This window comes from Babylonia areolata, chromosome 35 (assembly GCF_041734735.1).
Source record: "Babylonia areolata isolate BAREFJ2019XMU chromosome 35, ASM4173473v1, whole genome shotgun sequence".
NCBI lineage: Eukaryota > Metazoa > Mollusca > Gastropoda > Neogastropoda > Buccinidae > Babylonia > Babylonia areolata.
Window position 1 is genome coordinate 20,149,295 of NC_134910.1, and position 12,500 is coordinate 20,161,794.

The following is a 12,500-nucleotide window of genomic DNA, read 5'->3' on the forward strand; positions in this document are numbered from 1 at the left end:
TGGAGAAACCGGCCCTCAAGCAGTTCGCCTTCACGTCAGTTGTGTGATTGTTGTCGTGTTTTGTTTGTTTGTTTTTGTTGTTGTTGTAGTTTTGTATTTCTTTTTAACACAACAGATTTCTCTGTGTGAAATTCGAGCTGCTGTCCCCAGGGAGAGCGCGTCGCTACACTACAGCGCCACCCCCATGGGTGTTTGTAGGAGAGGGATGGGGGGGGGGGGGGTTGTGTGTAGGGGTGTGGGATGTGTGTGTGTGGGTACGGGGGAAAGACGGTAAGAGGAAGGAAGGAAGGGAAAATGAAAGAAGTGAAGAAGGTAGAACGGTAGGCAAGGGAAGGAATGAGGCCAGGTGAAAGAAGGAAAGAAAGAAAGTGCGACTGTGGTAAGAAACTTTTCTTTGAAGTTCACACAATTTTCCCATACTTTATAAACTTCGCAACTAAAATATTCTTGCCTCCAGTTATGATTTTTTTTTCTCTCTCTCAAAGATATTGTGTTTTTTTTCTAAAAAAAAGACAGTGAAATAGACGTTTCCTTATAACAACACGCAACACTCTGGCAGATGTTGGTGTCTTTCACGATGTTTTGTATAAATTCTTTTTTCTTTCTTTTTTTTTTCATTTCGTTTTTGTTTTTTATTCATCCTATCTTATTTTTTTTAAATTTAATTGTTGTTGTTGTTTTATTGTAATCATTTCATTGGGTTTTTTGGGGTTTTTGTGTGGTTTTTTGTTTGTTTTGTTTTGTTTTATTTGTTTTGTTTGTTTTTGTTTTTTTTACATTCAGTCATGAGACGACGTCCATTGCTAATTACGATTTATACTGAAATTTCTGTAAGATCTTTTTTCTTTCTTTTTTTTTCTCCTTTTATTCGATGATGACGATGACTATGACGGTGTCGACAGGTCCATCTACTTCGCGCGGGCAGTGGTGCCCAACCTGACGCTGGAGACTAACCGCACGGACCGATGGTTCACATCCTTCTCCCCCAACGACTCCTACATCACCGTCATGCCTGACTACGGCCAGACCCCCCTCTTTGAGGACTGGGCCCTGCTCCGGCTGGTCAGTTACAGGGCTGGGGGGCTGAGGGAGGACAGGGGGGCGGCCTGGGGGGCGTGGGGTTGTTGGTCGCAATAGCCGAGTGGTTTTTATCAAAGCGTTGGACTTTTTTTTTTCTTTTTTTTTTGTGGTCAATCTGAGGGGGTTCTCTGGTTTGGAGTGATTTCGTTTAACGGGCGCCCGGTGATGGGATGGTGAAGGGTGAAGATTTTTTCCGATCTCACGCGCGCTTACATATATTCACAGACAGACACACACACACGCGCGAGCACGTACGCACGTTCGCACGCACGCACGCACACACACACACACACACATGGCAAGACCCTGCAGACAAACACACACACACACACACACACACACACACACATACAAACAAACACTCACTCTCTCTCTCTCTCGCACGCACACACACACACACACACACACACACACACACACACACACACACACACACACACACACACACACACACACACACACGGTATCAAAACACAGCAAACACAAAACAAAAACGTAAAAAATACGGACCCGGAAACACGTCACTTATTCACCACTTCCGTATCCGGTGCAGGTGTACAAAGCGCACGTTGTCAAGGGCAACGCCCTGTTCATCCCTGAGGGCGCCGTGTTGAAGGACGAGGAAAGCCTGCACGGAACGCTCAAGTTCTCCAGACACAAGAATGATGGTGAGTTCACTGTCCGCAATTTCTCTCTCTCTCTCTCTCTCTCTCTCTCTCTCTCTCTCTCTCTCTCTCTCTCTCTCTCTCTCTCTCTCTCTCTTTTCAGGAAGCATAATATGAGATATTGCATTGCGTTGTCACTGTGTCTGTTGTCTGTTCAATGGACATTTTCTTGCTGGACGCTTTTTCTTTCTTTTTTTCTTTCTTTTTTCTTTTCAGGAAGCATAATATCAAATATTATATTACATTGTCACTGTGTCCGTCTGTCTGTCCTCTCTATTCAATGGACATTTTCTTTGCTGGACGCGGGCTCTCAGTCGTTTTAGTCTGTCCGCGACACTAACCACTTCGCCACGGCGGCTAGTGGTTGCTACAAAGACGACAAAGAAAGATACAGAGTTTTCGATGTGTCTTTGTTCGCCGCATCTTGTTGGGTGTTGTTGCCGTTGTTGTTGTTTTGTTTGTTGTTGTTGTTGTTGTAGTTGTGTGTGTATGTGTGTGTGTGTTGTTGTTGTTGTAGTTGTGTGTGTATGTGTGTGTGTGTTGTTGTTGTTGTAGTTGTGTGTGTATGTGTGTGTGTGTTGTTGTTGTTGTAGTTGTGTGTGTATGTGTGTGTGTTGTTGTTGTTGTTGTTGTTGTAGTTGTGTGTGTAGTGTGTGTGTGTGTTGTTGTTGTTGTAGTTGTGTGTGTATGTGTGTGTGTTGTTGTTGTTGTTGTAGTTGTGTGTGTATGTGTGTGTGTGTTGTTGTTGTTGTAGTTGTGTGTGTATGTGTGTGTGTGTTGTTGTTGTTGTAGTTGTGTGTGTATGTGTGTGTTGTTGTTGTTGTTGTAGTTGTGTGTGTATGTGTGTGTGTTGTTGTTGTTGTTGTAGTTGTGTGTGTATGTGTGTGTGTGTGTTGTTGTTGTTGTAGTTGTGTGTGTGTGTGTGTGTGTGTTGTTGTTGTTGTTGTTGTTGTTGTGTGTGTATGTGTGTGTGTTGTTGTTGTTGTTGTTGTTGTTGTGTGTGTATGTGTGTGTGTGTTGTTGTTGTTGTTGTTGTGTGTGTGTGTGTGTGTTGTTGTTGTTGTTGTAGTTGTGTGTGTATGTGTGTGTGTGTTGTTGTTGTTGTTGTTGTTGTTGTTGTTGTTGTTGTTGTTGTTGTTGTTGTTGTTGTTGTTGTTGTTGTTGTTGTTTGTTTGTTTGTTTGTTTGTTTGTTTTATGTTGATTAATTTTCTTGCAAAGTAGGTTCGGTTGTTGGTGTTTTTTGCTTGTTTGTTTGTTTGTTGTTGTTGTTGTGTGTTGTTGTTGTTGGTGGTGGTGGTGGTGTTTGTTTTTTGTGTTGATTGATTTTCTTGCAAAGTAGGTTCGGTTTGTTTTTTGCTTTCAAAAGCGATGACTGTTACAATATGGCCTAGACATTGAAACACCAGGCAGAAATCGGGAACTGCCGTGGTAGAATCTGTAAATTCGACAAGTTCAACGGGTTAATTAAAAAAAAGGACAAAAAGATCATCAGTATCTTTTTGTTCTTTGTATTATTACTCCTTAGTTTCAGTTTCTCAAGGAGGCGTCACTGCGTTCGGACAAGTCCATATATGCTACACCACACCTGCTAGGCAGGTGCTTGACCAGCAGCGTAACCCAACACGCTTAGTCAGGCCTTCAGTGCGTGCATTTTGGATTATTTGTGTACCTATCAGAGTTGATTTCTCACTACGATCGGCTTCGGATCCACTCTGTTTACGCATACCCAGATTCAAACACTCGACTGTTGGCCGCCGTTCTTTCTCTGTCTCTGGACCTTGCAGTTGGAATGAACTTCCTCTTTCGCTTCGTCGAATCTCCACACTAAGCTCTTTCAAGTCTGGCCTTAAAACCCACCTCTTACCAAAATAGCCTCCCTTGCCTGCCTCTTCCTTGTCTTTAGTTTCTACAGTTTTAGAGTTATGCATGCGTATGAATGACTGGTGTGAAAGCGTTTTGATTTGTCTCTGCACAAGATTCAGCGCTATATAGATACCATTATTATTATTATTATTATTATTATTACAGAATGTCGTCAAAGGACAACACTCTCGTTGTCATGGGCTCTTTTTCAGTGCGCCGAGTTCGTGCTGCACAGGGGACCTCGGTTTTATCGTCTCTTCTGAATGACTAGACGCGAGGTTTGATTTTTCCAGTCAAACCCGGGAGAAAGGGCGAGAGCGGGATTTGAACCCACACCCTAACGAAGTTATTGTATTGGCAGATGATCGTCATAACCATTCGGCCACCTTCATCCTTATCAACAGGTTAAAAAATCAAAAAACAACCAAAAAAAACCTGTAATTATAATCAGGAAATTAACAAATAATGAGGCCAGGAGATGAAATGATTAACAAATAGTAAAGAGTGGTAACTCCCTCCATTCACAAGGTACACAACTTCAAGTCGGTGCTGTTTACGCTACCGATTCAGCTAGCACACAGGTAAATAAAAGGTACATTGGAACAAACCCAGACACTTCCTCAAAAAAGGAAGCGCCGGGCCTGTCCTTATACCGATCATCTGACATGTGTACACAGCAGCAAAGACAAAAGAAATGTGCAGACACAAATAAGTTTTTATTCAAGACTGGCATAGCCTTTTTAATCCTGAACAAGCCACACAGAACACATGGACAATACAGAACAAACACATGGTTGCCTCGGTGGTTTTTCAACTGGAAATTAACAAATAATGAGGTCAGGAGATGAAATGATTAACACATAACTATAATCACTATCACTTGTTGCAGTGTACGTTTCGAACGGCCGTGTGCGGGCGAGAGTGGTGCAGGCCAACATTCCAGTGCTGAATGGAGTTCTCCACGTCATTGACAACCTGCTGTATTACGTCTACCGTGACGTCGTGCAGATGGTGACGTCACTTCCTAACACCAGGTTCGAAGACTTAGAACTTCGACAGTGTTAAGCCCACGGCTGTGTGTTTTGCACACAATCTGAGTCAGAGTAGTAACACGTTTTTAGTTTTAATGTCTTTAGTTCGTTTGTGGGGTTTTTTTTCTCTGTGTGTGTGTGTGTGTGTGTGTGTGTGTGTGTGGTGCATGTGGTAAAATTTAACGAATTAGTTTTCTCTGGAAATACTGTATTAGACTGTTTGTTGACACCGACTTTGGATTAGAATATTAGCAAAGCATTTCCTTCCCCACACATTACGATTATTATGACAATGCACTGCCACGTACGGCACAAAAAGTATGAAGTAGCCAAACAGTATTATTATTATTATTATTATTATTATTATTATTATTATTGTTGTTGTTGTTACTATTACTATCATAACCATCAGTATTATTGTGGTCATTATCATCATTACCATTATCATTAGGCGCCAAGCGGGGCGGGTCATAATCATCATCATCATCATAATCATAACCTTTAGAATTATCATCATAGTCATCACCACCACCACCATCATCATCTTCATCATCATCATCACCATCATCATTACCATCACTATCACCACCATCATCATTACCACCATCATCATTTATAATAATAATAATCATCATCATCATCACCACCACCACCACCACCACCATCCTCATGATAATCATCATGATCACCACCACCATCATTTATAATAATCATCCTCATCACCACCACCATCATTTATAATCATCATCATCATCACCACCACCATCGTTCATAATAATCATGACCACCACCATCACCACCATCATCCTTTATAATAAGCATCCTCACCACCACCATCATCACCGCCACCATCATTTATAATGATCATCATCACCACCACCACCATCCTTCATAATAATCATCGTGACTACCATCACCACCACCACCACCATCACCACCACCACACCATCACCACTATCTCCACCACCATCACCACTATCACCACCATCACCACCACCATCACCACCACCACCATCCTTCGTGATAACCATAATGATCACCACCACCATCACCACCACCATCATTCATGACAATCACCATCTCCCCCCATGACCAGGACGATGGGGAAGTGGATCAGCCAGCTACCCGAGGTGGCCAGGACCCTGAACGGGTCGGAGCGACAGTTCACGGTGCTGGTGCCCACGGATGACGCCTTCGCCAAGCTGCCGGACAACGTCCGTTCCCGTCTGGCCTCGGACCCTCTCTTCCTGGGGGAGATGGAGCAGGTATGTGGAGGTGTGGGTAGGGTGTGGGCGGTAGGGTGTGTGGGGGTGTTGGGGTGGATGTTGGTGTGTGTGTGTGTGTGTGTGAGGGTGGATGTTGGTGTGTGTGTGTGTGAGGGTGGATGTTGGTGTGTGTGTGTGTGTGTGTGTGTGTGGTGGGGGTGTTGGTGTGTGTGTGTGTGTGTGTGGTGGGGGTGTTGGTGGTTTGGTTCATGGGTGTGGGTGTGGAGGAGGGAGGGGGGGATTGTTGGTGTGGGGTGTGTGTGTGTTATGTGTGTGTGGGTGGGGACAAGGGGAGGGGTTGTTTATGTGTCTGGGTGGGTTTGGAGAGGGGAAGGGGGACGTATGTCTTTGTTTGCTTGTTTTATAATTGTGTGTGTGTGTGTGTGCGCGTATGTGTGTGTGTGTGTGCGTGCGTGCGCGTGTGTGTGAGTGTGTGTTTGGGAGGTGGAAGGAGGGAGGAGTATGTGTATGTTTGTGTGTCAACGTTGGGGGGGACGAGGGATGAGAGAGGTGGAAGGAGGGAGGAGGTATGAGTATGTATGTGTGTGAGCGTGTGTGTGTGTGTGTGTGTGTGAGTGTGTGTGGGTATGTGTTTGTGTGTGAGAGAAAGAGTGTGTGTGTGGTGTGGGGGGGGGGGGGGGTGAGTGGGTGAGGGAGGTGGAAGGAGGGAGAAGTGTGTGTGTGTGTGTGTATGTGTGTGTGTGTACGTGTGTGTTCTGTTTCTTTTACGACTTTCTATGCATCGAGTCCTTCGAATGAATAAGATGTAAAGGAAAAGAAAAGTACTTCTGTGACAATTTGAATTATGTCTACACACTGACACGACAAAGGTGTCTATGGTACATTTATGGTTAACACAACAACATGCCATAAATCAAAACTTTTGAACTGTGGAGAGATGAGGGGAGAGGGGGGGAGAGATGGAGGGAGACAGACAGAGAGATGGACACAAAGAGAAACAGAACAAGATAGAGAGACAGAGACAGACAGTTAGAGATACTGGAAGTGACAGTTATAGTGACATTTGCAAAATCTGTTATCGCCCCTTGTTCGTATGGGGTTATGGCCTTAAATGAATAAATCATCTGAATCTGAATCTGAATCAGTCTCTCTGTCTCTCTCTTAAACCAATATAGCAGTTTATTTCTACCCCTGTTACGTTTTTTTTTTACCCCTGGGTAAAGCTTGGCTAGTCCATGGGATTCTGTAGTTGATAAGAACTTATCCTTCTTTGTGATTCTTCAGAAGAAGAACATGTTGTTTTGTTGTTGTTGTTGTTGTTGTTTTGTTGTTGTTGTTGTTGTTTGGTATTGTGTGTATATGTGACAAGGATTATAACGTTAATGTGCTGTATTTGTATTTGTATTTCTTGTTATCACTACAGATTTCCCTGTGTATGGTGGAAGAAAAAAAAGTTCGTTCGCTTATTTATTTATAGTCTGTTCGAACATCTAAGATGATATTAGACTGAAAATAAATGATATTGTTATTATTATTATTTGGATTATTATCATTTCTATCATAATGATGATTGTTATTATTAATTAGAAATCGACATGTCTGTATTTTCGAATGAAAAGGAGGGGGGGGGCGGTTGATGTGGAGGGGACTAAGAAGGGAAGAGAGAGAAAGAGAGAGAGAGAGAGAACAGAATGTGGAAAAGATAGAGTACAAAATGTAAAATGGAGAGGGTGAGTGTCAGTGATTGGAGAAGGAAAAAACATAATATTGGAAGAGTGTGTGTGAGAGGCGGGGCGGGGTAAGCGGGATTTGGACCAAAAAAATTATCAATAATCAAATATTGTATGCACTACTTCTGTAGATTATTATTTGAAAAGAGGTTCATGTGGGGACCTACAACAAAACAACCAACTGGACTATTTAAAAAATATATATATATATAAACAAAAAAAACGGTCTAGCTAGTCCCGGGCTTTACGTAGATCAGTGTGTAATGACCAGCCCACTACCTGGCTTAACCTTCATGCTGGTCAGAACTGACCATTTCCCCATTGCCCCAGTTGTGTTGTCCTCTCTCACACCCTGTCGTAACAGATACCCGTATCTGACCTGGGGGTCAGTTCAGACTGATGGAAATTGTCGCCCCAGGATGAATGTGGCCCAGATAGAATCACTACACTGACCATTTCCCATTGCCCCAGTTGTACTGTCCTCCCTCAAACCCTGACGTAAAAGATACGGGGGTCATTCCAGGCTGATCGAAACGATGTCCCGGGATTAATGTGGCCCAGATAGGAATCAGTACAATCAAGTTAGAACTCCCTCACTTTTTGTTTGCTTGTTTGTTTGTCTTTGTTGTGTGTTTGGGTTTCTTTTTGCGGGGGTGAGGCTGGGGAGGGTTGTTTGGTCTGGTTTGGTTTGGTTTGGTCTGGTTTGGTTTGGTTTGGTCTGGTTTGGTTGTTTTCCGTTAAGTTCTTGTGGAGAGGAGGGTTAGAGGGGGTCAGTAATGTTTGGTCCAGAACGACCTTCACCTTCCTTATTCAATAGCTTGAGTTTAGCCTATAGAAAGGGGGTGGGGATGGAGTACTTTCCCATAGAGTGTTGGGGGTGGGGGGGTCAATCTTTACTTGCTACAGATAACCCCGGGGTAAAACCCTGCAATGGGAGGTGTGTGTGTGTGTGGGGGGGGGGGGGGGGGGTAGGATACTTCGGAAATATTACACCAGAAACCCTTCGCTGGTCTGTAAGTCATAGGGTTTTTTTTCTTTATCTTTCTTTCTTTTTTCTTTTCTTTCTTTTCTTTTTTTTTTTTTTTTTCTTTTCCCCCTCTTCACTCACTCCCCCGTCTGCAGACAACTTCGCTCCTCACCCCTTTCCTTTTCCACTCCACTCCCCACTCTCTTGTCCAGACAGATTCTGCTCGTCTGCTGAGGCCAGCCAGAGCAATTGCTGTAGAAGCTCCTCGTATAAAACGAAAGAAAAGAAGGGAGCAGATGGGTAGGGGTGGGTAGGGGACGTGGGGCGGATAGGGGACGTGGGGCGGGTAGGGGACGTGGGGTGGGTTGGGGACGTGGGGTGGGTTGGGGACGTGGGGTGGGTAGGGGGCGTGGGGTGGGTAGGGGGCGTTGGGTGGGTAGGGGGCGTGGGGTGGGTTGGGGACGTGGGGTGGCTAGGGGACGTGGGGCGGGTAGGGGGCGTGGGGTGGGTAGGGGACGTGGGGCGGGTAGGGGACGTGGGGCGGGTGGGGGACGTGGGGTGGGTAGGGGACGTGGGGCGGGTAGGGGACGTGGGGCGGGTAGGGGTGGGGACGTGGGGCGGGTAGGGGTGGGGACGTGGGGTGGGTAGGGGACGTGGGGCGGGTAGGGGACGTGGGGTGGGTTGGGGACGTGGGGTGGGTAGGGGACGTGGGGTGGGTTGGGGACGTGGGGGTGGGTAGGGGACGTGGGGCGGGTAGGGGACGTGGGGTGGGTAGGGGGCGTGGGGTGGGTAGGGGACGTGGGGTGGGTAGGGGACGTGGGGGCGGGTAGGGGACGTGGGGGTGGGTAGGGGAATGGGGGTGGGTAGGGGGCGTGGGGTGGGTAGGGGACGTGGGGTGGGTAGGGGACGTGGGGCGGGTTGGGGACGTGGGGGTGGGTAGGGGACGTGGGGTGGGTTGGGGACGTGGGGTGGGTAGGGGACGTGGGGTGGGTTGGGGAATGGGGGTATAAGTGGAAATCGCTGGTAGTCCGTTTCCTTTGAGAAAAACGATTAACGATTTTTCTTCTTCTTCTTTCTTTCTTTTTTGTGTGCTTTTTTTTTCTTGCTATTTTTTTTTGTGAGCCAGCAGTTGCACTGGAAAAGAAAATCAGTCGTAAGAAGCCCATCACTTTGTATATATGTCTGTATAAGTCCTGATTGCGTTGCACCAATTTACCGGTCTGCCTGGAACATCTTTCCAGACGAGACTCAAATAGAAGTATAGAAGAAGAAGAAGAAGGAAAAAAAAGGAAAGAAGGAAGAAGAAAGAAAGCAAGAAGGAGAAGAGGAAGAAGAAAAGAAGAAAGAAAGAAGAAGAAAGAAAGAAAGAAAGAAAGAAAGAAAGAAAGAAAGAAAGAAAGACAGACAGAAAAGAAGAAGAGGAAGAAGAAAGAAAGAAAGAAGAGAAAGAAAGAAAGAAATAAAGAACAGAAAAAAGAAGAGGAAGAAGAAGAAGAAAAAAAGAAAGGAAGAAGAAGAAAGAAAGAAAGAAGAAGAAAAAGAAGAAGAAGAAAGAAAGAAGAAAAGAAAGAAAGAAAGAAAGGAGAAGAAGAAGAAAGAAAGGAAGAAGAGGAAGAAGAAAAAGAAAGAAAGAAGAAGAAGAAGAAAAAAAAGAAAGAAAGAAAAGAATATAAAAAAGAAGAGGAAGAACTTACCTAGAACACAGCACACGCCAAAACGAAGGTGACACATGGAAAGCCTTCCTCTGGATTCGGAACCATTGCTTCATAGTGTAGGAGGTTCCAGTCTTGCTTGGCCCGATATATATGGAGTGATGGCCTAGAGGTATCGCGTCCGCCTAGGAAGCGAGAGAATCTGAGCGCGCTGGTTCGAATCACGGCTCAGCCGCCGATATTTTCTCGCCCTCCACTAGACCTTGAGTGGTGGTCTGGACGCTAGTCATTCGGAGGAGATAAACCGAGGTTCCGTGTGCAGCATGCACTTAGCGCACGTAAAAGAACCCATGGCAACAAAAGGGTTGTTCCTGGCAAAATTATGTAGAAAAATTCCACTTGGATAGGAAAAACAAACAAAACTGCACCCAGGAAAAAAATACAAAAAAATGGGTGGCGCTGTAGTGTAGCGACGCGCTCTCCCTGGGGGGAGCAGCCCGAATTTCACACAGAGAAATCTGTTGTGATAAAGAGAAATACAAATACAACTATATATATATATATATATATATATATATATATATATATATATATATATATATATATATATATATATATATACAGAGAGAGAGAGAGAGAGTTTTCCAATACTCTTGCCACTTTCCACCTTGAGTGATATAGTTTTGGGTGCTAGTCTTTTGGATGAGACAATAAACGGGCGCTTTGTAAACTGTGAAAATGAGATACTGCACATTTACCTGAAGTAGACCCAGCGTTTTCGTTTTCTTTTCCGGTTGTTGTTGTTTTGTTGTTTGTGTGTGTGTGTGTGTGTGTGTGTGTGTGTGTGTGTGTGTTCTGTTTTTCAGTTGCACACACACACACACACACACACACACACACACACACGACCGCTCGGATGCACGCACGTATGCACGCAAAAACATGTTTAACACAAATAACCACCCCCACCTCGCACATATTTTTTCACAGACTTTTTTCAGATTTTTGTTATCACTGGCCATTGTGTGTGTGTGTGTGTGTGTGTGTGTGTGTGTGTGTGTGTGTGTGTGTGTGTGTGAAGAAAAAGTGGGGAAAATTCCTTTGTAGAATAGCGGAGTACGAGAAGAACGAGTGTGAGAAGAAAAAGTAGGAAAAGTTTCTCTCTCTCTCTCTCTCTCTCTTTTTTCCTTTTATTTCCCTTTTTTTCAATTTATTTATTTATTTATTCATCTTAGAGTTGTGGAGTATGACCGGAACTGGTAACTGCATGTAAAGAAAAGAAAAGTTGAAAAAGTTCACTCGTATAGCATTGAAGTATGGCCGGGACTGTGGTCATTTTGTGTGAAGAAAAAGTAGGGAATGTTCCTTTCTAGAATAGTGGAGTATTGCCCGATTTGTATGCGAAGAAGAAAAAAAAGAGGAAAAGTTCCTTTTGTACAATAGTATTGATTCCATTGTGAACATGTAAAACTGTGGAAAACACATTGTTGTTGTTTTTTTTCAACTGTGGCAGATCTGATAAGCATAATAAAAAACAAAAAAAAAAAACAAAAGAAAAGAAAGTAGGAGATGCATGACCTATGCAGAAGTCCAGCGTACTGGTCCGACCTTTATAGCCAAGCGTAGGTTTTCTGTGTTTTTTTATTTTATTTTTTTTTTAATTTTTTATTGTGTTTTGGAAAACCGTTTGTGGGTAGAACTATTTCAGGACAAATCCTTTGTTGAGAAAAAGATTTCGTGGATAAAACAGTGTGGTGAAAACCGTTTGGGGATAAAACCATTTGTGGATAAGACCACTTTGGAGCAAAAACATTGATGGTTAAAACCGTATGATAATAAATGTTTAGGGGTGAATCATTTGCGGATAAATCTACTTTTGAGGGCAAACCTTTGTGGGTTAAATCATGTGAGGATAAACCGTACGTAGATGAAACCGTTTAGAGATAGAACCATTCGAGGTCATAGCCATTTAGCCAAAACTGTTTCCAGACGGTTCTTTTGTTGTTGTTTTTGTTGTTATTTCGTTATCATTACAACTGTCAGTATATTTATTATGTTGTGGTGGTGGTGGTGGTTGCTATTATTACCACCATTTTCGTGATGGTGTGCAGGTGGTGAAGAATCACGTGATGACTGACGTCACCTATGACGTGGACGCACTGTCTCAACAGACCAAAGTGATGAACATGAACGGCACAGACATCCGCATCAAGAAATATGGTGACGGTGAGTGAAAGGGAATGAAGGGGGCGTTCTTTTGTACAATGGTGGAGTATGGACCGACC

General features: G+C 44.0%; 1 protein-coding gene across 1 annotated transcript in view; it reads left to right on the forward strand.

The window, feature by feature from the left end:
- LOC143278004 (transforming growth factor-beta-induced protein ig-h3-like) overlaps nt 1-12,500 on the forward strand; it is a 62,843-nt gene that overhangs the window by 12,805 nt on the left and 37,538 nt on the right. Inside the window, exons 4-9 of the mRNA XM_076583016.1 lie at nt 1-34; nt 903-1,062; nt 1,634-1,748; nt 4,499-4,643; nt 5,737-5,905; nt 12,327-12,441. The exon at nt 1-34 is cut by the window's left edge and continues 121 nt beyond it. Of these exons, the coding sequence (XP_076439131.1) occupies nt 1-34; nt 903-1,062; nt 1,634-1,748; nt 4,499-4,643; nt 5,737-5,905; nt 12,327-12,441 (738 nt within the window). The remainder of the gene's footprint in view (nt 35-902; nt 1,063-1,633; nt 1,749-4,498; nt 4,644-5,736; nt 5,906-12,326; nt 12,442-12,500) is intronic.